General features: G+C 41.8%; 2 protein-coding genes across 2 annotated transcripts; one reads left to right on the top strand and one right to left on the bottom strand.

Moving 5' to 3' along the window:
• The first annotated feature begins 2725 nt into the window (after positions 1–2725).
• LOC138949287 (toll-like receptor 2 type-2) lies at positions 2726–7163 on the top strand. The gene is made up of 4 exons (XM_070321075.1): positions 2726–4059; positions 5247–5560; positions 5878–6057; positions 6417–7163. The coding sequence occupies exons 1-4, from the start codon at positions 2788–2790 to the stop codon at positions 6694–6696; spliced, it is 2046 nt and encodes a 681-aa protein (XP_070177176.1). The 5' UTR covers positions 2726–2787; the 3' UTR covers positions 6697–7163.
• A 1980-nt stretch (positions 7164–9143) lies between these two features.
• LOC138949288 (uncharacterized) lies at positions 9144–10575 on the bottom strand. Its single transcript, XM_070321076.1, has one exon. It carries the CDS (start codon positions 10087–10089, stop codon positions 9376–9378), a length of 714 nt encoding a protein of 237 aa, XP_070177177.1. The 5' UTR covers positions 10090–10575; the 3' UTR covers positions 9144–9375.
• Positions 10576–20721: the final 10146 nt, after the last annotated feature.

The raw sequence follows: 20721 nt of genomic DNA on the forward strand, positions 1-20721 counted from the left end.
ACCCATAATTACCAAAGCGGCGGAACAGTGTCTGTCTGCCTGTTTGTCTCCAAGAGACTCTCTGTCTGTCCGTATCTCTCTGTCTGTATGTCTGTTGTCAGTTGCTCTGTCTGTCTGTCTGTCTGTCTGTCTGTCTGTCTATCTGTCTATCCGTCTATCCGTCTATCTGTCTATCCGTCTATCTGACTGTCTGTCTATCTGATTGTCTGTCTCTCTCTGTCTCTCTCTCTCTCTGACTGTCTGTCTCTGTCTCTCTCTCTCTGTCTCTCGCTCTCTCTGTCTCTCTCTCTCTGTCTCTCTCTCTTAGTCTCTGTCTCTCTCTCTTAGTCTCTCTCTCTGTCTCTCTTTCTTAGTGTCTCTCTCTCTCTTTCTTAGTTTCTCTCTCTCTTTCTTAGTCTCTCTCTCTCTTTCTTAGTCTCTCTCTCTTTCTTAGTCTCTCTCTCTTTCTTAGTCTCTCTCTCTCTCTTTCTTAGTCTCTCTCTCTCTCTTTCTTAGTCTCTCTCTCTCTTTCTTAGTCTTTCTCTCTCTCTCTCTTTCTTAGTCTCTCTCTCTTTCTTAGTCTCTCTCTCTCTTTCTTAGTCTCTCTCTCTCGTTCTTAGTCTCTCTCTCTCTCTTTCTTAGTCTCTCTCTCTCTTTCTTAGTCTCTCTCTCTCTCTCTTTCTTAGTCTCTCTCTCTCTCTTTCTTAGTCTCTCTCTCTTTCTTAGTCTCTCTCTCTCTCTCTTTCTTAGTCTCTCTCTCTCCTTCTTAGTCTCTCTCTCTCTTTCTTAGTCTCTCTCTATCTCTTTCTTAGTCTCTCTCTCTCTTTCTTAGTCTCCCTCTCTCTCTTTCTTAGTCTCTCTCCTCTCTCTCTTTCTTAGTCTTTCTCTCTCTCTCTTTGTCTCTCTCTCTCTCTTTCTTAGTCTCTCTCTCTCTTTCTTAGTCTCTCTCTCTCTTTCTTAGTCTCTCTCTCTCTCTCTTTCTTAGTCTCTCTCTCTCTCTTTCTTAGTCTCTCTCTCTCTCTTTCTTAGTCTCTCTCTCTCTTTCTTAGTCTCTCTCTCTCTTTCTTAGTCTCTCTCTCTCTCTTTCTTAGTCTCTCTCTCTCTCTCTTTCTTAGTCTCTCTCTCTTTCTTAGTCTCTCTCTCTTTCTTAGCCTCTCTCTCTCTCTTTCTTAGTCTCTCTCTCTCTCTTTCTTAGTCCCTCTCTCTCTCTCTCTCTTTGTCTCTCTCTCTCTCTCTCTCTCTTTCTTAGTCTCTCTCTCTCTTTCTTTGTCTCTCTCTCTCTCTTTCTTAGTATCTCTCTCTCTCTCTTTCTTAGTCTCTTTCTCTCTCTCTTTCTTAGTCTCTCTCTCTCTCTTTCTTAGTCTCTCTCCCTCTCTCTTTCTTAGTCTCTCTCTCTCTTTCTTAGTCTCTCAGTCTCTCTCAGTCTCTCTCAGTCTCTCTCAGTCTCTCCCTCCCCCTCTCCCTCCCCTTCTCCCTCCCCTGCAAGAAGTCGGTGAAGGGAGAAACTCGATGCACCCACTGAAGTAGCGCTGTGGGTTTCCCTGAACCCACCCCGTCGTTAGAGAAATAAACGGTAAAAACCCTCTTTCAAATGTATGGGTTCAGACAAACCCGCATCGTCGGGCGTGTGTAGTCAAAAGCGGCATCCGGCAAAGGTTAAGGAAACTTTGCAGCGTGTAGAGATCCGCATATTGCATTTGATTTCCCCGTCGAAAATAGCCCTTGTTTGGTCTCTATTAATTTTGTCTGAGTAAGAGCATAGGTGCAGTTTAAAAATACGAAACGATGAGTTACAAGGAAATAAATTGTAGCCATGTGTAAAACAACAACAAAACAGTGCTGTTGTTAAATGTGTTTTGTTATTTTTCTGAAACATAAATCAAAACTGACTGCAGACACTTTCAACTGCTTTTACGTCGTAACATTTATATTCGACTAGTATAGACTTACTTGCATTTGCTCATCTGATACGCAACATGGAGTGCCATACATTATTTTTGGCCGTGTGCTTTGTGCGCGTCCACTTAGTTGAATTATCAACAGTGTCGATGTTTTCATCCTTGCAATTTTCGACATCGTCTTTTTGGCATCAAAGTACGTCATCGTCACAGGGCTTCAATCTCTCAGTCTAGCTACCTCCTGACTGGAGCAGCTTCTGTGACGTAGGCTATGACGGAGATGATGATGTCAATGCAACCATTACTTGCCGCGTGACACCAGGCCAAGGTGTAAAATGGCGCCTGGTGGGTTTGAGAAAATATCTTGGTCCGTTGGTAGAATCAAAAGGAATTGAGGTAAGAACTGCGCAGTAACAATCAATGTTCTGCTCTAATCCTGTTTTTTGTAAACGTCACAGTTTTGTAAAATGTACAATTTACATCTTTATGTAAGATAAACCCCCAGTGTGACTCAAATGGTTTACAGAACGTTTTAAATCTTCTCATGAAAAAAGCAGTTCTAACCTTATGGAACAGACGTACAATAGCATTTAATAGCATTGAATGACAAGTTCGTTTGAATTGATATTTAGAACAAGAAGATTGACACAACAAAATAATATACTTTATGTCTACATGTTTTAACTTGTGTAATATTGAATTTGTATGTTTATGTGCAGCCATAAACGTGTTATTTTTTTATATTTTAAGTTTATTTCTGTGATTTATGTCAATACTTTATAAAAAGAATGGATAATTGACCAAACACATTTTCATTGCAAATCCCACTGACTGTGCCATTGTATCGACTTATCAGGTTGCTGTGATCGTGAATTGTGAAAATGGAGCAATCATAAGTCTACCCTGGCCAATGCGAGCCCCAGGGTTGGCCAAGCTGACCGTTCACAGCTGCAAGCTAGTGGACAAGTACGCAGACTTCAACACCTCAGCAGAACACATCCGGGACTGCCTACGGGAGCTGGACATGCATGACTGCATCTGGCTGGACAACCCAGAAGATCTTGACCGAGTGTTGAGCCACACGGACCGTGTCAGTCGTGGCTTTCAGTGCGGCCAGGAGAGCAGTCTGAGGTCTTTCGTCTATCGAAACATCACGGACACGGACGAATGCTCCGCTGTATTGGCCACCGCACTTGAGAGTCTAAACCTCACCTGGGAACAGGTGCAGAGCAATGCTGCAATGTTTGACAATGTTGTGAACCAAACTAAGGCTATGGGTGGTCGGTTCCAACACTGCGCAGATCGACTCGCTGCAAGTTCAGGTCCTGGGGAGTCTGTTGAAAGCACTGGCACAGGCAGAGACGCGTTGAAGAGTCGTATTCTGCTGGCTAAGTTTCAGAACAGCTGTGTGTTTCATCATTTAGAGGTAACTGGATTTGCTTTGTTCGGGTTGCTGTTGGGTTGGGTTTTGGTTTTCGCGCTTTGCCATGATGCGATTTCGTTTAGGATTTTGGTTGTTGTTACTGTTTCTTTGTTTCATGCTGTAGATGAAAGCTACAATGAGCCCATGGACAAACAGTACTTTGAAGACTTGGTTCGCAACTCAGAGTATCCACAGCTGAGAAGTCTCAACTACAGCTTCACAAAGCTTGGAGAAGTCCCCAATAAAATCCGGCAATGGAGAGTCAGTTTCAAAAATTCCAAAATGCAGATAATGAATCTATCGCACAACAGGATAACAGAAGTTGGGCGCATAGAACCGTATCCCAATACTGACGGCAAACCATCCACAACGTTGGACTTGCAGTACAATGACATCACACAGCTGTCGTTCCAGATGTTCGAAGAATGGGCACAGGTGCCGGATTTTTTCGTTGACATTCGAAATAACCCTGTCGACTGCAACTGCAATATTAAGGATCTGTTGACTGAACTGCAAGATGGATCAAAGTGGGTGGAGCCTCCTATGATAATCTACAGAAGTCACCTGTCTGTCATGGAATGCGCAACACCCCCTGAACTTTCTGGAAGTACGATTGGCTCCTTGACAGAGGGTGATCTGGAGTGCCCTGTGGTGATCCGTGATAGTGAGAAAAGACTGCGCGTTGTGATTGCAACAATGGCTGTTGTGTGTCTGCTTGTGTTGGGTTTGTTGATGCTGGCTGTGAAATACAGACAAGAGGTGGGTACACAGACTTAATTGATAAAATTGCGCGGAAAGTTGGCAGATAGGGGGACTCGATAATGAGAAATTTCATATTTGATGAACGTTTTGGTTCTGACTCAAAGCAAGTGTCGAGAGAAAGAATACAAAATGTCACTTAGAAAGAAAGAAGAAAGAATTAGAAAAAAAACAAGAATGACAGAGACAGTCAGAAAGGAAGGAGATGGGGGATGGGAGGGAGGGGGAAAAAAGGCTTGAAACAAGCTAACACACAAACAAACAAACAAAAAGCATAGAGACCAAACACCACCATTATGTATGTATGTATGGGGCGATTTATATAGCGCTTGACGTTCTCTAAGCGCTTTACATATTCATTTCTGCCGTGTGAGATGGAATTTTTTACTCAATATATCACGCATTCACATCGGCCAGTAAATCTCAAGCCAATTAAGGCGAATATTTACTTTTCACGGCCTATTATTCCAAGTCACACGGGTATTTGGTGGACATTTGTATCTATGCCTATACAATTTTGCCAGGAAAGACCCTTTTGTCAATCGTGGGATCTTTAACGTGCACACCCCAATGTAGTGTACACGAAGGGACCTCGGATTTTCGTCTCATCCGAAAGACTAGCACTTGAACCCACCACCTAGGTTAGGAAAGGGGGGAGAAAATTGCTTACGCCCTGACCCAGGGTCGAACTCGCAACCTCTCGCTTCCGAGGCAAGTGCGTTACCACTCGGCCACCCAGTCCTTATAACTCATATCAGTTAGTCAAATAGACGATTTTATGAAATAACCTTGTCGGGTTTGAATGGGTTGTGAAAAAGTGAATACCCTTGTTTTTCCTCTGACAAATAAACTCACACGTGCTCCTGTCCACGTGTTTCCGACACACCCCTCGCCAGTGATTGGCCAAGTAAAAGCAAGGGTATTCACTCTTTCACAACACATGCAAACCCGACCAGGTTATGTCCTAAAATCGTCTATTCGGCTTACTGATATGAGTTATAACGGTGGTGGCTTGTTTAGTCTATATGCTTTTTGTTTGTTTGTTAACAGAGTTATATTGGAATTCATCTATTCCCATTACTCCCCAGGTCAAAATTCTCGTGTTCACACGAATGCACATCCTTCTTCGCTGCACGTGCCTGTTAACAGAGTTATATTGGAATTCATCTATTCCCATTACTCCCCAGGTCAAAATTCTCGTGTTCACACGAATGCACATCCTTCTTCGCTGCACGTGCCAACGCCAGGATCCGTCAGACAGCCCGGACAAGGTGTACGATGCCTTCGTGGCCTACGCTCATCAGGACAGCGACTGGGTGGTGGGAACCCTGGTCAAGAGGTTGGAGGAACCCTGCGAGAACCCATTGGGTGGTTCTGGACCTGTCAGACTGTGCATCCACCAGAGAGACTTCATCGTGGGCAAACCCATCATAGACAACATCGTTGACTGCATCGCGGCTAGCAAGCACACCCTCGTGATTTTGTCGACAAGTTTTGTGAAGTAAGTTGATGAATTTTGGTTTCTAGTTTTCATGACTTGGGTTTTCTTTTTTCTTTTTTTGCGCGAGTTTCATCGACGATTTTAAGTTCCAAGTTCCAGGTTTATTTCATGTATTTGTATCATAAGTGTTTGTCTGACTTTGTAAACGACCACTGGGTGAACGTACTGTAAATGTAACGTTTTCTTTTGTCAATAATGAAACGTTCCAATAACATACAACTCTGGTGGGGTTTTTTTTTGCTTCTAAAATATCCATCGGAAGAAAACTACAGTCTGAATTTCGGAACGTCTATCTAATTTTGGATTTAAATGTTTAGAAGCTGCTGGGCAATGGAGGAACTGCACCAGGCGTACTGTCAGTCGCTGGAAGAGCGGAGGTGTCACCTGGTGATCGTGGTGCTGGAGCAAGTCAAGGAATCAGACATGACCCCCCTGCTCCGTCGTTGCTGCAAAACCTTCACTTACATCCACGTCGACGACTCGCTCTTTTGGGACAGGTATGTGTGTGGGGGGGGGCGTATGTGTGTGTGAGGGGGCGTATGTGTGTGTGTGGGGGGGGCGTATGTGAGTGTGTGTGTGTATGTGTGTGCCTGTGTGTCTGTGAGTGTGTGTGTGTGTGTGTGTGTGTGTGTGTGTGCGTGTATGTGCGTGTATGTGTGTGTGTGTGTGTGTGTGTGAATGCGCGCGAGCGTACGTACGTACGTGTGTACGTGCGTGCGTGTGTGCGTGCGTGCGAGTGTGAATCTCAGGTTTATTGAAGAAAAGTTTGGAGCGGTAATATTTGTTTTCAAAGCAGTTTAACCAATGTGAACAGAACAAAGCGCTTTCATCAGTCAATGCCTCTATCCTCTTACAGGCTGCAGTATTCCATCAAAGTGGACAACATAGACACAACAACTGCTACCCACGTCTCCGTCGAGCACGTAAACCAGGCGTTCCAAACAACAGAGGAAGGAGCAGGGCGGAACGACTGTAACATTGAGGATGCAGTACAGGACGCTGAAAACGCCCCGAGGCCAACTTTCGACATTGAGGGACTGTTCACAGCACAAATGCAAAATGCGTTATCCAATTCCACGTGCAACACGCCTGATATTTTGAACGACAGCGACGTTATCAGTTTGATTCATCTCTGATTTGACAATGTATCATGCACATAGAAGGTACACGTACTTTTAAGGGCAGGAGGTACCCTCAAATACACTTTTTTTCTCTTCCAAGTCATTTGACCACAACATTCATATAACAGAACTGTTTGTGTTAAAATGTGGTGTGCATTTGCGTCAATGTACGTAGAATGATAGTATATGGTCCCCCAAAAATTGCTCTTAGATTGACTTTAACAAAAATTATTAAATGAAAAGTAATGTGAGTTCACGGATGACAAGATACTTTCAACACTATTCATCAGAATGATTTGAACTTTTGCAGAATTGTTTTAGACATTCTGATAGATGTTTTGTTCCAGACGATTTCAAAAGCACATTTTGTTTTTCATCATATACTACTGTATTACTCAACATACATTGAAGCAAAAGCACACCGAGGTTTTAACACAAACAGCTCTGTTTCATGAATGCTGTGGTCAAATGACTTGAAGGGAAAAACGGTGTATTTGAAGGTAGCTCCTGCCCTTAATGTAGGTTTAACCAACTGATTTTTTAAATTGTTCAAGCAATGATTTTGTTTAGTCTGCACAATATTATTTTGAAAAAGAGGTTCATTCAAATAAAGAGAAATTATGACCTGGTTTTTATTTTATTTTCAAATAAAGGTAGTGGACCAGGAAAACTGTTTGCTAAACACAGGGGACATGCCTTTTGCAAGAAAACAATATGTGGACTTTATGACAGAATTTTACCCCACCCCCCCCCCCCCCCTAAAAAAAAAAACACAACCAACAACAACATAATGATAGTACGTATCTGATCAAGAAAACGTTTTTGTGTACGAAATTACTTGAAAAGTTACAAGGACTAAATTGTATAATTTAAGTTAATTATCAAGGCTCGTCACCGACGCTCCACCTAGATAGAGGGTCCCGGGACCCCTAACGTTTAATGTATGAGGGGTCCTTGGTTACATTTTAAAGGGTTCAAGGACCAGGAGGTTCTTCTTCTTCTTCTGCGTTCGTGGGCTGAAACTCCCACGTACACTCGTGTTTTGTTTGCACGAGTGGAATTTTACGTGTATGACCGTTTTTTACCCCGCCATTTAGGCAGCCATACGCCGTTTTCGGAGGAAGCATCCTGGGTATTTTCGTGTTTCTATAACCCACCGAACTCTGACATGAATCTTTTTCGTGCGCACTTGGTCTTGTGCTTGCGTGTACACACGGGGGTGTTCGGACACCGAGGAGAGTCTGCACACAAAGTTGACCCTGAGAAATAAATCTCTCGCCGAACGTGGGGACGAACTCACGCTGACAGCGGCCAACTGGATACAAATCCAGCGCGCTACCGACTGAGCTACATCCCCGCCCCGGACCAGGAGGTTCATATTATTGCTTTTGGAAGGGCCTTTCCTTGCCGACACAGGATCGTTGGAGCGCTCATTTCAATGTCATTAGCGCTTGACCGGTCCGTGAATGCGACTGACACAGTTGTTTGTGGTGTTAGCGATCGCATGGCAACGCTTTCACGCTGTATGAGGACGTTGCCAATCTTGTCTCCGGTGCGGCATTCACCCCCCCCCCCCCCCCCCCTCTCCCTTCCCGCCCTAAATTGGGTCACCGTCAGGTACGCTTTTGATCACTTTGTTATAGCACTAATTCCGATAAGAGTTCTAAGCGCTGTGCAGTTCAACTATTTAAAAACATATTACAAACAAAATAAAACAGGTCAGGTCGATGAAGATGAGACAGAAGACGATATACCATATTTTCATTTTTACATTTAGTCAAGTTTTGACTAAAATGTTTTAACGTAGAGGGGGGAAACGAGACGAGGGTCGTGGTGTATGTGTGTGTGTGTGTGTGTGTGTGTGTGTGTGTGTGTGTGTGTGTGTGTGTGTGTGTGTGTGTGTGTGTCTGTCTGTCTGTGTGTGTGTGTAGAGCGATTCAGACTAAACTACTGGGCCGATCTTTATGAAATTTGACATGAGAGTTCCTGGGTGTGATATCCCCGTACGTTTTTTCATTTTTTTCGATAAATACCTTTGATGACGTCATATCCGGCTTTTTGTAAAAGTTGAGGCGGCACTGTCACACCCTCATTTTTCCATTAAATTGATGGAAATTTTGGCAAAGCAATCTTCGACAAAGGCCGAGGTTTGGTATAGCATTTCAGCTTGGTGGCTTAAAAACTAATGAGTGAGTTTGGTCATTAAAAATCGGAAACTTGTAATTAAAATTATTTTTTTATTAAACGATCCAAAAACAATTTCATCTTATTCTTCGTCATTTTCTGATTCCAAAAACATATACATATGTTATATTTGGATTAAAAACAAGCTCTGAAATTATGATCAAAATTAAATTTCCGAAATCGATCTAAAAACTATTTCATCTTATTCCTTGTCGGTTCCTGATTATAAAAACATATAGATATGATATGTTTGGATTAAAAACACGCTCAGAAAGTTAAAACGAAGAGAGGTACAGTAAAGCGTGCTATGAAGCACAGCGCAATCGCTACCGCGCCAAACAGACTCGTCACTTTCCACTGCCTTTTGCACTAGCGTCGGACTACGTTCATTTTCATTGTGTGAGTTCCACAGCTTGACTAAATGTAGTAATTTCGCCTTACGCGACTTGTTTTATTTTGTGTGTGTGTGTGTTTACCAGTTATCAGTTTTATCCAGCACACGTTCGTCTTTCACTTGGAACACACAGCGCACGTGACAACTTTGTTGTTGATGTAGGGGGTACAAGGCAAGCTGCCGCACCAAGTCACAGTGTAGTACAACAGTTTTCCGTTTTCGTTGGCATCCCCGTGCACAGTGTTCTCCATATTAGAGTCCACACAGATGTACTCGGAACCAGCTTGGTGTTTGAACTCTCCCGCCATGAGGAATCCGGAGTACTGCAGGTGCCAGCCAGGTGTGCAGACGTTGGTCCCGGGGATCATCACTGTCGTGGACAGCGTGGGGCGACACACGGCACACACCGCGTCTTTGTTCTGGTGAGAGTCAATAGTTTCGTATTCAGTGCCGTACAGCAAGGCCAGGGAAGCTGGGACTGCGTGATCACTGAAGACAGGTGACATGGTCAGACACAGGTAGTTGGTGGCAGCCCCGCTGTGACCAGCGTCCGAGCCGCCCACGACGCCCGAGTAGACGGTGTGAGAGAGATTGCTGCATGAGGAACTGCCCCAGTGAACGAAGGTGGAGCTCCGTGCGTCCTGGATAGCCAGGTCCTGCTGTGTGTTGCTGTTCTTCAACGCCTGGATGTCGGCCTCCATCTCCGTCACCTGCTGACTAATGTGACTCATCACCGCTTCCCACGGCCCTGTGTCGTCAGAGCGAGGCATGACGTCATGGGATGTCGAGTCTGAGGTCGTTCCTGTTAGAGGTGTTTTGGGCTGAGACATGTTTGTGCTGTGACGCAAGCTCTCGTCAAGGAAGGAACGTGGTCCGAAATACCTATGTCTTAGTTCCTGGATGGTTCTACTTTGCTGCTGCAGCAGCCCCTCTTGGTAGGACAGCCTAGCACCTTGTTCCCGAAGCAGGCTTTCTTGGTGAGACAGCGTGTGTTCTTGTTGACGCAGTAAGTCTTTTTGGTCTAAGAGTTTCTTCTGTTGTTGACTTAGCAGGCTTTCTTGATAAGTCAGCTTCTGTTCTAAGTCAACGATTTTCTGCTCCTGTTGGCAAAACACGCGTTTAATGTGTTCAAGTTCTGTCTCTGTGGAGGCCGTTTCGGTTTCTTGATTTCTTAGGAAGGAGGCCCATTTTGCTTCTTGTTGCTTCAGCAGGGAAGCCGTTATAGCTTCTTGGTCGATTAGCAGGGAGGCCCATTTTGCTTCTTGGTCGATTAGCTCGGAGGCCCATTTAACTTCTTGTTGGATTAGCAGCGAGTCCGTTACGGGAACATCCTAGGTGCAATCGTCGACGTGCGGTGATACAATCGCCCATTGGGCATTTCACAAAAGTCGATGATACTAAAACATAGAATGGGTTATTCTGGGAAATCGTACTTTGGAAGTACTCAATAATTATGCAACGTTTTGATTAATTAGATTTTAACAAATCATTCAAAACCATTGGAATAAAGGAAAATGAATAAAATACAAGAATTGCGAGTTAAGAAAATAAACCAACAAGTCGCGTAAGGCGAAATTACTACATTTAGTCAAGCTGTGGAACTCACAGAATAAAACTGAACGCACTGCATTTTTTCACAATTTTGGTTCGTTTATAAAAAAAAATTATTTTAATTACAATTTTGAGATTTTTAATGACCAAAGTCATTAATTAATTTTTAAGCCTCCAAAACTTGACTAAATGTAAAAAAGGTAAAAAAAAATATGAAATAAAGAATTCTTGCCCAAAAGAGATTCGGACCCGTGACCGCCGAAACACTTGACGATTAGCGATCAGGCGCTTTACCGACTAACCGAGCGCTTTACCGACTGACCTAATGTGGCTCATGAGAGAAATTCAAGTTTTACGCCCTCACGGCAAAGCCATTAGTGGCATGTTCCCTGGTTTTAACCCGAATTTAGATGAGATTCACAATTGTATGCGTGTTTAGGTGGTATCAGCCATCTGCACTGTGGGAGATGAATACCGTCTCTGGGTCTCCGTCGCGATATAACCTTCGTGGTTGAAAACGACGTTAAACACCAAATAAAGAAAAGAAAGAAAAGTCTCTGGGTCTGCACTTAAAGTTGACCCGTGTCCGTCCCGACACGGATTCGAACCTGCGACCTTACGATCACAAGTCTAGAGCTCTACCAACAGAGCTACCTGGGCCCCCCAAATGTACCGCCCTGATATGGCCCTTCGTGGTCGGCTGGGCGTCAAGCAAGCAAACAAACAAACAAACCCCCCCAAATGTGGCTCATGATTCGCACGAGAGATTTAACTTCAAATATTACACTTGAGTTCTCAAGCGTGGGGATCAGTATCGACCTGTCGGTTTCCTAGTCTTTCCATTCGTACAAGTTGAGTACCGTTCGCTCTGTCGATATCACTGTTCGAGGAGAGTTAAGATGATATAACTGCCCCTATGTTCCCGTTCACTTCGTATCAATTTGGAAAGCAAAACTGACCAAATAGCATTAATTTCAAGTGTGACCAACATTATGTTGGCACTCCCTCCGAGGGGAGGGCGGGGATGTAGCTCAGTCGGTAGCGCGCTGGATTTGTATCCAGTTGGCCGCTGTCAGCGTGAGTACGTCCCCACGTTCGGCGAGAGATTTATTTCTCAGAGTCAACTTTGTGTGCAGACTCTCCTCGGTGTCCGAACACCCCCGTGTGTACACGGAAGCACAAGACCAAGTGCGCACGAAAAAGATCCTGTAATCCATGTCGGAGTTCGATGGGTTATAGAAACACGAAAATACCCAGCATGCTTCCTCCGAAAGCGGCGTATGGCTGCCTAAATGGCGGGGTAAAAACGGTCATACACCTAAAAGCCGTGGGAGTTTCAGCCCATGAACGAACCAACAAACAATCTCCCTCCGAAAAGCATTGACCAATCGCCGAAAGGTACTGACGTTATTTCATAATACCAAACGGTTTTGGAGATTTGGAAGATTTAGTTCGGAACGACGACGCCGTATGGCCGATTTATTATATAAAGGGAAGCAAGCGGTAAAAAAGCGGTTAAAAACGGGCGTCGACAGAGCCAATGAAGAATAATAGAGACTTGTAAGGTCATTCACCTGTGATTCAATGGAAAAGTTCGCCAGCAGCAGTGTTGCTATTCAGACACAAATCAACATATACAAGGAACTTAGTCGATAAAAATATCGACAGGGGGCCGACTAATGGTTTAAATGTGAAATATGTGTATAATAATGGGTGTGGGTCTGAAATGAAGTTAGGTAGTAGTTAACATTTGTTTTGAATAATTATTGGTATTTTGACAATGTGGGTAGCATGGAAATGTAAGCATTTGAATGTAAGTCTTAGGTACCATTGTACCCAGGAAGAGAGACGAGAGATAGGAGTAGGTTGCAATAGCTTTTGTGGTCTTTGAGTTTTGTTTTTGGAAAGACATTGTTAAAGAAAAAGAAGACAATTACAGTAATGCAATATTTATTGTGAAAACCAACGATTGTAAGCCTACAAAGAACATGTTAGGCAACATTATGTCTATGATGGTGTGAAGAAAATTAGTTATGATTTATACTATTATTATTTAGACTTGAGACTGAATAGCAAAAGGCGAAGTGTATGTTTAGTGGTGTGAATTGAAACAAAATGAAAAGTGTAAATATCTGGGAAATTGTGGTTTAAAGGCTTCGTTATTTCTTGATTGTTATTTACTATTATATTGAAGTGAATAGCAAAACGCTGTATTTGAAATTAGCATGGGATTTATATATATATTTTTTAAAACTCTATAAGGACAGATAACTCCTAATTAGTTTGAAAGAAACACTCATTTTTGCCCCTTGGGGCATTCAAGGCAACAAACAACCACATACATCTGATTTATAATTTAGTGAGACATAAAAAGCTGTATGATCATTTTGTAGTGATTGAAAAAAAAGGATACGTTTGAGATTGTTGGCAGGGGTGAGCAAAAGTGTGACTGACTCAGCGCAGAGATGATCGAAGAGATTGCTTCGTAGTCTATCAGTGTTGTGACGAGCGTTGGCTAATGGTAACGAGTACATATATGTGTGTAGTTGTGGTGTGTGTGTGTGTTTGCGCGTTGGTTTTGATTATGGGTGTAATTTTAAAACAAATGTGACAGTAATAATGGAGTTCACATCAGTGGGGTTAGTTTGAAATGGAACACACGCACGTTATGGAAAAAACAATATGAAATTTTGAACCATGAGATCTTTATTAAATAATAAACTGAACATCAGCAAAACATCAAAGCAATTATTAATAAGGTTTGAAAAGCTTGACTTACTATGTTAAATAGTGGATTGAAGGCTGAAAACTTCCTATTGTTTACATGTGACAATGTTATAAAACTGTACCTAAGGGGATATATTAACGATTGGCTGTAGCTTTCGAACACAGAAAAAATTTATTTCAGTATTGCAATGCAAAGTGGTTGTGATAGTGTTGAATGTAAACAGAACATGTACAGTCTCAAAGTGAAAGTGGATGTTTTCCGGAAATTGCGAAGTTAACAAGAATACAATACAATACAATACAATACAATAAACTTTATTAATCTCTAAAAAAAAGAAATTGCATTGCTGAGCTTTTGTGTCCGTAATAAAACATACATAAAACATTCAAAAATAAACATTTGTTCTTTGTCATTCATACATTCTTGTGTTCTTATACATTTCTTCAATTCATGCATCATTATTCTATCATAATTATGTACATACATTTATTCTCTTTTAACAGTCTGTCTTCAAACGCATCTCAGAGAGGAAGGCTAGAGATTTGTGTTGTGCCATAGGTAAAATCATGTGCTTAGCTATGAAGTAATGTTATCACATGTTATTTAAGGAAAATGAGTAAATATATGTACCAAGCGTATAACATCAGCAAAACTGAGAAAATACAGCACATTGGTTATCACATAAGAAAGTATATTAAAAATAAATTAACATGCATTCACCATCAACAATGCACAAACGAAAGTCAGCACCTTGCCGGTTATCACATATTGTCTAAGAGAGTAGAATAAGAGTATATAATCATGCAAAACAAAATCAACAATACTAGATACGGTACCCCTTTTGAGATCGGATGTATTTTTGAAAAAGAGTTAAGTTTAAGAAAAATAATTGACTTGTGACTCGCATATATGTTGCTATCTGTGAAATTGAAATAAAGAAACGTTAGGTAACAAAAGGAGAAATGATGACGGAAGAAAATATAAGACAAAATGTATAAAAAAAAACTTTTAAAAAAATAGGTGGAGAGAGAAAAGATAGAACGAGAGGAGACAGTGAGAGAGAGAAAGAGAGAGAGAGAGAGAGAGAGAGAGAGAGAGAGAGAGAGAGAGAGAGAGAGAGAGAGATTGGCAGACTATGGGAGAGAGGGGGAGAGAGAGACCGACAGAGTATGGGGGAGAGGAGAGACTGACTTGCTGGGTCCTTTGCCGCCACAGACACAGTTTGGCCTGTAGATAAAATGTACAATGTATTTTCTGATTTGTGCACAAAAGCTTTTTTTCTTTTTTTAACATAACAATGTTTAATGTCACTGTATGTTTGAAAGACCATGGTCACATTTGTAAAACAAATGTTAAATTAGAAAATAAATAACATTTTGGTTCATGATTTTTTCCTACACCTGTGCTGAAAATAAGAAATGAAAATGTCGGTATACAAGTCACTCAAATGCAGTATAGAATGAATGGTTTGAGTTTGTTGCGGTTGGCCCTGCACAGTTCGACCTATGATGTTTTTGTTGAACAATTTTGCCTGCACCCCTCCCATAGGGTGACGGATTTCACAACTTTCTACTGATGAACAATGTTGCCATCACCCCTCCCATAGGGTGACGGATGTCACAACTTCCTGTGTACACAAACTGATGATGTATTTCACAACAAAATGGCGCTGCCCATGGTCAACCTCGAAACTATCCGTATGAATGGGGGCCTCCTGGCGGGGATATAGCTCAGTTGGTAGCGCGCCGGATTTGTATTCAGTTGGCCGCTGTCAGCGTGAGTTCGATCCCAGGTTCGGCGGAAATTTATTTCACAGAGTCAACCGGCTTTGTGTGCAGACTCTCTTCGGTGTCCGAACCTCCCCCCGTGTACACTACATTGGGTGTGCACGTTAAAGATCCCACGATTGACAAAAGGGTCTTTCCTGGCAAAATTGCTTAGGCACAGTTAATAATTGTCTACCTATACCCGTGTGACTTGGAATAATAGGCCGTGAAAGGTAAATATGCGCCGAAATGGCTGCAATCTACTGGCCGTATAAAATTTCATCTCACACGGCATCACTGCAGAGCGCCTAGAACTGTACCCACGGAATATGCGCGATATAAGACTCATTGATTGATTGATTGATTGATAACCACGTGCTTCCGCTAGTATTGCCTTGCGCTATTTGTCGGTCACTACTTATAGAAAAAATTGCTCGTTTGTGTTCAAATTGTTTAAAAAAGCATCTCTTTGTGAGAGGTTCCAGGCAGGTCTGAGCGAGACCATCAATCACCTTAAAGGCCCACCCCGTCTCCCGTAAACCATCAGGCCAGTACGTACCCTACTGTACCGACGTTATAACAAAACAATGATTCCCATGTAGATGTCACCAAAAGCTGAATTGGTTGACGGTGTTCCGTTTATAAAAGAACGCTGTAACAGAATCATGCAAGAAAATAAAAGAAGAGAAAAATGCGCTGTTGATAAAACCTGCATTTTGCAAAACAAGACGGTTGTTTAAAAATTGTATTTACAAAATGATATTACATGTATTGATGATACGGTTGCACACTATTGCTTGTTCACCTCAATGGCTCAGATTTGTATCATGTCAAGATGCAACGAAAAGGGAAAACCATAACATTCTGTAAGTACTGAATTCAAACATAAGTGTGAAGAATTTCAATGGAAGAAAACAATATTTAACAAGAAGGGCAAAGCCCATACGACTCGCATGCTTGACCTTGACCTTAACTAAACCTAGCAATGACATCATACACTAAGAACTGCTTTACACATTTTTCCTACCAAAATACATGTGACCTTGACCCAAGGTCAAGGTCATCCAAGGTCATGCAACACAAAGCTGTTAATTCAAGACATAGGAAGTACAATGGTGCTTATTGGCTCTTTCTACCATGAGATATGGTCACTTTTAGTGGTTCACTACCTTATTTTGGTCACATTTCATAAGGGTCAAAGTGACCTTGACCATGATCATATGTGACCAAATGTGTCTCATGATGAAAGCATAACATGTGCCCCACATAATTTTTAAGTTTGAAACAGTTATCTTCCATAGTTCAGGGTCAAGGTCACTTCAAAATATGTATACAATCCAACTTTGAAGAGCTCCTGTGACCTTGACCTTGAAGCAAGGTAAACCAAACTGGTATCAAAAGATGGGGCTTACTTTGCCCTATATATCATATATAGGTGAGGTATTCAATCTCAAAAACATCAGAGAAAATGGGAAAAATGTGAAAAATAGCTGTTTTTTAGACAACATTTATGGCCCCTGCGACCTTGACCTTGAAGCAAGGTCAAGATGCTATGTATGTTTTTTGGGGCCTTGTCATCATACACCATCTTGCCAAATTTGGTACTGATAGACTGAATAGTGTCCAAGAAATATCCAACTTTAAAGTTTTCCGGACGGACGTCCGGACGGACGTCCGGACGGACGGGGACTCACTTTTGCTTCGCATGCGAGTCAAAAAGGAGCAAGCGTGTGAGAACTCTAAGGGAGGTAGTCCGCACATATACACAGAGCGGATCCAGGTTGCAGATTACCTCCCCTGCAGCATTCGTTGCTGTAATAGAACTCGAGATTTTGCAGATACAGGATCTATGAATAGAAGTACATGTACACGAGGAGTGAAAGGGTATGGTATAGTGTTTATGTTATCTAAATGTGTAAGCTTGTACTCGCAATCACAAAGAATTAAAATCCTTCAAAATTTGACATAAAGGGAACAGTAATTCCAAAGCAAGCCCAAAAATAGATACACTGCTAACGTTCCAAAATTCCAACCAAAAAAAAAGGTAAATTATGGAAACTTATTTTATGACAAAACAAAACAATCACAAATGTGTTATCATGTGATCGTTTTGTTTTGTTATAAATTAAACGTTCCAATAACTTACCATTCTTATCTTTTGATGTTGCACAAGGCAACTACAATTTATCTTTAAAGATGTGTGGAAAACATGCAGTTGATGGCAATGATTAAGTGTTGTAGATGTTACATCAAATTGTGGATATTTATGTAGCAGAAGCCTCATTACATCTGTGAAGTTTATTATCCAGCAAAGTGTTTCTGCAAACATCACCAAGTTGTTTTTTCTCCCAGCTAATGTAAAATGCATACATAATGTTTGGAGTAATGACACACTTTTTTGCATTTAAACAAAGCAATTTCATGTGCAAGTGAATTCTTACGAGACAGTAAATACTCATTATAATTTAAAGTTTCATTTTTTTTGTCAGCGGTCTGTGTAGGTTACAGTACTTCTTAAGCACATGCCCACTACTGTATTATCTGGCACAAGCTTTGTCATAAATGTGAGAGTCTCAACACACACACACACACACACACACACTGCATGAAGACAAACCAAACCCGAATGTCCTGTGGTAATAACATTTACTCATTTTATTGAAAAGCCTTCTCAATGAGGCATATCATCCAAGTGTAACGCTCAAACAACATAACTGATAACAGATACTGAGATGAAAAAAAAATATCTGCATTTGGTGTATGCAACAAACACTGATTTGTTCCCCCTGTCACATACGTCAGACTAAAAAAAAAGAAGTAGCTGGCATGGCTGAGAATGTTTAATTTTCAAGATATTCTGAGCTACCAAACAGACCGACCATTAAATTGTTTCCAGCATCAGAAGTGGTTGTACCTGCTGTCAAAAGGCCCTGTTATATTGTGTACTATGTCACTATTGTATTGTGTACTACGTCACAAATATGGTGTGTACAACGTGACTATGTTGGGAGAGTGCTTCCCCTTTGGTCTGGACAGCTTGGACAGTAAAGACGTGTTTCGAACCTACTCCAGTTTCAAGCATGTGTGTATGAATGCATACGTATCAACACACACCCATGCAGACAAGAAACACAACATGGTGTCAGAAGTCGGCGCTGTCTAACTAACCAAGAGAGGCAACAGAGCATGCAGTCTGCCAAAAAGCATCAAGACTTATGCTAGAGCGAGCCGGGGGCAACAGACGACACTCCAGCAGACGACGCACGTGGAAAACAAGATGGCGCAACAGCCACAGGCGCCGGGACAACAACGTCCGAAAGGATTCACCTCCAGCATACCAACCCCAACAAAACTACCAACTGGAGCGGGCAGAAAGGAATGGGAGCGTTTCCGAAGAACTTTCTCCAACTACTCCAAGGCTACCAGGTTGGAAAATGAAGCTAACGAACTGAAAACTGCGGTATTTGGTCGTTATCTTTGCCTGTGCGTGTATTGTATGTTTGGTCGTTTTCTTTGCCTGTGCATGTATAGTTTGTTGGTTATGTTTGGTCGGTTTCTTTGCCTGTGCGTGTATAGTATGCTTGGTCGATGTATGTATTGTAAAGCGCTAAGAGTAGGCATTTTTCTAGAATAGCGCTATAAAAGTTTGCATTATTATTATTATTTCTAGCATGTATGGGGGAGGATAATGCTGAACTGTTAGAGGGGTTTGATTTCGCAGACGGCGAAGACAAAGACAACCCGGCCTGACACATGTGATACAGAAATACGAACAATTTTTTGTGGGGGAGACAAATGAAGTGTATGAAGCTTTCATATTTCACCATAGAAATCAAGAAGATGATGAAAACATTGATTCGTATGTACAATCTTTGAGAAAATTAGCAAAGACATGTGGTTTTGGTGACCAAGAAGACAGGATGTTGAGGGATAAAATGGTTCTGGGGATAAAGGATGTTAGGTCAAGGGAAAAACTGCTAGAGGTCAGAGGTCTTACTCTAAAGCTAGCAGTAGAAATGTGCAAAGCAGCAGAAGCAGCACAAATCCAAACTTGTAAAAGACATAGCAAATCCCAAACAAGAACAAGAAGCTACAGTGCACAAAGTGAGCCAGCACAAAGGTCACAGTCACAAAGAACAAGGGCAAAGCCCATACGACTCACATGCTTGACCGTGACCTTTACATGACCTTGACCTTCAGCTAAACCTAGCAATGACATTATACACTAAGAACTGCTTTACACATTTTTCCTACCAAAATACATGTGACCTTGACCCAAGGTCAAGGTCATCCAAGGTCATGCAACACAAAGCTGTTAATTCAAGACATAGGAAGTACAATGGTGCTTATTGGCTCTTTCTACCATGAGATATGGTCACTTTCAGTGGTTCACTACCTTATTTTGGTCACATTTCATAAGGGTCAAAGTGACCTTGACCTTGATCATATGTGACCAAATGTGTCTCATGATGAAAGTATAACATGTGCCCCACATAATTTTTAAGTTTGAAACAGTTATCTTCCATAGTTCAGGGTCAAGGTCACTTCAAAATATGTATACAATCCAACTTTGAAGAGCTCCTGTAACCTTGACCTTGAAGCAAGGTAAACCAAACTGGTATCAAAAGATGGGGCTTACTTTGCCCTATATATCATATATAGGTGAGGTATTCAATCTCAAAAACTTCAGAGAAAATGTGAAAAATGGCTGTTTTTTGGACAACATTTATAGCCCCTGCAACCTTGACCTTGAAGCAAGGTCAAGATGCTATGTATATGTTTTTGGACCTTGTCATCATACACCATCTTGCCAAATTTGGTACTGATAGACTGAATAGTGTCCAAGAAATATTCAACGTTAAAGTTTTCCGGCCGGCCGGACGACTCGGGTGAGTACATAGACTCACTTTTGCTTCGCATGTGAGTCAAAAAGCATCCCGTCAAACAAATCATAAATGCATAAAATGTGGCAAAACACATGAAAAACGTAACTGTCCGGCGTTTGGCAAAACATGTTACAAATGCGGATACAAAAATCATTTTGCAACACATTGCAAGAGCAAGAAAAAGGTACATGCCATGCAGGAACATGACACAGATACAGAAGAAGAAGAAGATCTGTACGTAAGTGCTCTGTCAAGCACTAAAGTAAAAGACAATGAGCTGTTTGTCACAACAGATGTAAAGGGGGTCACAGTCAAATTTAAGGTTGACACGGGGGCACAGGCCAATGTCATGCCCAAAACTGTTTTCAAACGAATGAAAAACAAAACAACCCTCAAAGACACAAAAACAAAACTCACAAGTTTTACGGGAAACAAACTCAAAGTTTGTGGAAAGTGTACTCTTCCAGTGATGGGAGAAGAACTGACTTTCTTTGTTGTAGACACAGATCAACATGCCATTTTGGGACTTGA

Source organism: Littorina saxatilis, linkage group LG15 (assembly GCF_037325665.1).
Source record: "Littorina saxatilis isolate snail1 linkage group LG15, US_GU_Lsax_2.0, whole genome shotgun sequence".
NCBI lineage: Eukaryota > Metazoa > Mollusca > Gastropoda > Littorinimorpha > Littorinidae > Littorina > Littorina saxatilis.

Coding starts and splice junctions, on each gene's coding strand:
- LOC138949287 (XM_070321075.1), top strand. CDS start 2,788: ATGCGAGCCCCAGGGTTGGCCAAGCTGACCGTTCACAGCTGCAAGCTA. Junction 5,561..5,877: donor TTGTCGACAAGTTTTGTGAA/GTAAGTTGATGA, acceptor TTAAATGTTTAG/AAGCTGCTGGGCAATGGAGG. Junction 6,058..6,416: donor GACTCGCTCTTTTGGGACAG/GTATGTGTGTGG, acceptor ATCCTCTTACAG/GCTGCAGTATTCCATCAAAG.
- LOC138949288 (XM_070321076.1), bottom strand. CDS start 10,089: ATGTCTCAGCCCAAAACACCTCTAACAGGAACGACCTCAGACTCGACA.